A 3,581-nucleotide genomic window follows, 5' to 3' on the forward strand; every position below is an offset into this window, starting at 1 on the left:
TATCACCTGAAATCCAAACATCCCGATTGCCATTCTAAATATGAGAAGAATGCGGCGCAGAAAAGAAAAGTCAATCCGAGCATGCCCACTCCGTCTGTAGCAGACGTTTTTGAAAAGGCAAGAAAGTTTTCCAGTGATGGGGCCAAGGCAAAAGGCATAACACAAAAAAATTATGGAATTTATTGCCTTAGATCAGTGGTTGCCAACCCATCGATCGCGATCGACGGGTTGATCTTTGAAACATTCCCTGTAGATCCCGAAAATAATAATTATTATAATATAATATTATTTATTACACGGCTCTTCTTAATGCTGTAGATTAGAACGTTCCATTCACTTGAATGGGCCTTCCAAACGTTCGGCGGTCAATTATTTTCGTATAACAGACCGTTGCTAATAATAATTGACCGCTGTCTGTCTGTCAATACTATGAATGGTAACAAATAAATAATAATAATTTATATGAGGTTAGTACACAGTCATAGCCATAAATGCAATGGTTCTAATAATTGACAATCTTTTCTTTCGGTGTTTCGGTTTTCGGTTTTCGGCCTTGGTTTCCTCATTTTTGGTTTTCGGTTTCGGCCAAGAATTTTCATTTCGGTGCATCCCTAATAAATTACAACATAAATTAGACAAATATCTGTGTCGTGTTTTATTTTGAAATTTGAAATTTTATTTAGAAAAGCGTTACGTTTGTATTACTTACGTATGGACGTATGTGCGTGCGTGAGCTGTGAGTGAAGGTGAACAGCGACAAGTGACGCTAGCCAAATTACCCTCAAGATGTCGGCTCACGCTAAGAAAAGAAAAATTGATAACGAATGCCGTGTTTTCAACAAGACATGGACTGCCAAGTATTTCTTTACAGAAATTAAAGGTAAAGCCGTGTGCTTAATCTGTGGTACACAGGTCGCTGTGTTAAAGGATTATAATTTGAATCGCCACTACACGACCAAGCATGAGGATAAATACAGAAATCTGTCTGATGAAGAGCACGCGCGGGAGTCTGATGCGTTGCTAGCAAAACTGCAAACCCAACAAGGACTTTTTACGAAACTTCACACCCCCAGAGATGCAGCCGTCAGGACAAGTTATGTAATTTCTCACAAAATCGCCAGAAAAAGTAAGGCGTTTTCTGACGGAGAGTTTATTAAGGAGTGCTTATTGGACTCTGTTGCGCTGATGTGCCCGGAGAAAAAGGGCGCATTTGAGAACGTGTCACTCTCCCGACGCACTGTAACGAGGCGGGTTGAGGACATTGCTGGAAACTTGGAGCTTCAGCTGAAGAACAGAGCGGCCGACTTTGACTGTTTTTCTCTGGCTTTGGATGAGAGCTGCGATGTACGTGACACCGCCCAGCTACTCATCTTCTTACGTGGGATAACTGCAGACTTTCAAATCACGGAGGAGTTGGCAGCCATGCAGTCAATGAAAGGGACAACCACTGGTAATGACTTGTTCACAGAGGTAAATGCATGTTTGGACATGTTAGGACTGAAATGGGACAAGCTGGCAGGTGTGACAACAGACGGTTGTCCAAATCTGACGGGGAAAAATGTTGGACTTTTAAAGAGAATGCAGGATAAAGTGACAGAAATGAACCCTGTGCAGAAATTGACATTTTTGCATTGTATTATACATCAGGAAGTGTTATGTAAGACAGTGTTAAAAATGAACCATGTTGTTGATGCTGTAACTAAAACAGTTAACTTCATCCGAGCGAGAGCATTAAATCACAGACAATTTGTTGCATTTTTGGAGGAAAATGAGATTGAACATGGTGACATAAGCTATCACTGCACTGTCAGGTGGCTCAGCCTTGGCAAAGTACTGAAAAGTGTCTGGGACCTGAGAGACCAGATTCAGGATTTCTGTGTTAAGAAAGGACATGACATCCCAGAGCTTTCAGATGAAGACTGGGTGGCAGACCTCGGATTCGCTGTGGATGTGACTGCACTAATGAACGAACTAAATGTCAAACTGCAGTGCAAGGGCCTTTTTGTGCATGAGATGTACAGTGCAGTGAAGGCTTTCATGAGAAAGTTGCAGCTTATCTCAAGCCAAGTGAAGGACAACATTCTGACCCACTTGCCAACACTAAAGGAAGCCAAAAGATCAGCCGATCACCTCCACAAGTAGTCAACCATGTTAGAAGCACTGCATGCAGAGTTTTCGAGGCGATTTCAAGATTTCAAAACTCTTGAGAGTGAAATGCACATGGTTTCTTCTCCCTTCAACTGCAGTGTGGATAATGCACCAAGTGATGTTCAGATGGAACTCATTGACCTGCAGTCTGACACACTTCTGGCAGAGCACTTCAGGTCAGTCTCACTGCTGGACTTTTACTCCTCCCTCAAAGAGGAGAACTTTCCACACCTGAGGAGGCATGCTCAGAGGATTCTAGTCCTCTTTGGATCTACCTATGTATGTGAACAGACATTCTCAGTGATGAAGTTCAACAAATCCAAACACAGATCCTCTATCACTGATGACCACCTCTCAGCTGTCCTTCGCATAGCCACCTCAGACATTCAGCCAGATTTCAATGCCCTTGTTCAAGCCCAGAACAGACTGGATTATTCTCACTGAAGAGGTAAAATGAGGTGGAAAACATTACAAGTTATTGTTTGTTGTATTGCTGTATTTCTATAAACTTGTTAAATTGTTTGTTGTTTTTCATTGTTTGTGGAGATTAACAAGTTAAAAATAAATTGCACTGATTCAATAATTGTTTTTGTTTTCTTATTTGACTTATACACCACAATTTCACATTGCCTAATATAAATATTTTCAAAATATATAATTTAGTGCATTTTACAATGGAAGAAAGTTGAGCAGAATTAAGTTCAAGTTATCGTTGGTGTGGCCCTCTGACACAATTCAGGTTTCTCATGTGGCCCCTTGTAAAAATTAATTGCCCACCCCTGGTCTAGCGGATAGGCATCTACCTTGTAACCCATGGCGGCCTGGGTTCGATTCCCGTCATGGCAAATGTTTTTTGTAGAAAAATAAAATGAGTCCCAACGTGTGCAACAGAACAGTTCGAAATCTCGTTACATTTGCATCGTCATGAACATGACTTATATCAGGCTAGCTAATTTTTTCTTTGTTCATTTTAAGTGTAGAAACAATATTTCGTTTGTGAACATTTTTTTCTGCCGTTTTGACAACAGGCTCATGACTAAAGAACACACGGCTGTCTGCTGATTGACGCTTGACTGTAGATTTTCGCTTTGTGTCAAAAGAACTTCCTAACGCACACTTTTTCAAAGTAGGTGAATTTATCAGATCTGTTTGAAACATTGCATTTTATCCATGCACGACGACTACTTAGATACTCGCAGCACAGTTGCCTCATATAAATTGCCCATGAGCGCGGAGCTTGTCTTTGTGACTGTAGCAACTTTGCTCCATCAGCGGGAGAAGGCGGTTCGACGCCCCTGTAAGCACATGTTTCTCTAATTCCTTTGTTTCAGGCAAGCCACTGTGAAGTCAGACGCCTTTACGCATACAGCTTTGCGATGCTTAGACAGTAATAACATAATTCATGTTTACATTTCTTTAATTTTCGACGCATT

At 41.1% G+C, this 3,581-nt stretch overlaps 1 protein-coding gene across 1 annotated transcript; it reads left to right on the plus strand.

The window, feature by feature from the left end:
* Positions 1-786: 786 nt before the first annotated feature.
* Positions 787-2,592, plus strand: LOC310824375 (general transcription factor II-I repeat domain-containing protein 2A-like; the record flags this gene model as incomplete). Its single annotated transcript, XM_083697631.1, has 3 exons — positions 787-1,490; positions 1,812-2,138; positions 2,247-2,592. The coding sequence occupies 3 exons, from the start codon at positions 787-789 to the stop codon at positions 2,590-2,592; spliced, it is 1,377 nt and encodes a 458-aa protein (XP_083553757.1).
* Positions 2,593-3,581: the final 989 nt, after the last annotated feature.

Source organism: Argentina silus (genome assembly GCF_951799395.1).
Source record: "Argentina silus genome assembly, contig: scaffold_68, whole genome shotgun sequence".
In the NCBI taxonomy this organism is placed as follows: domain Eukaryota; kingdom Metazoa; phylum Chordata; class Actinopteri; order Argentiniformes; family Argentinidae; genus Argentina; species Argentina silus.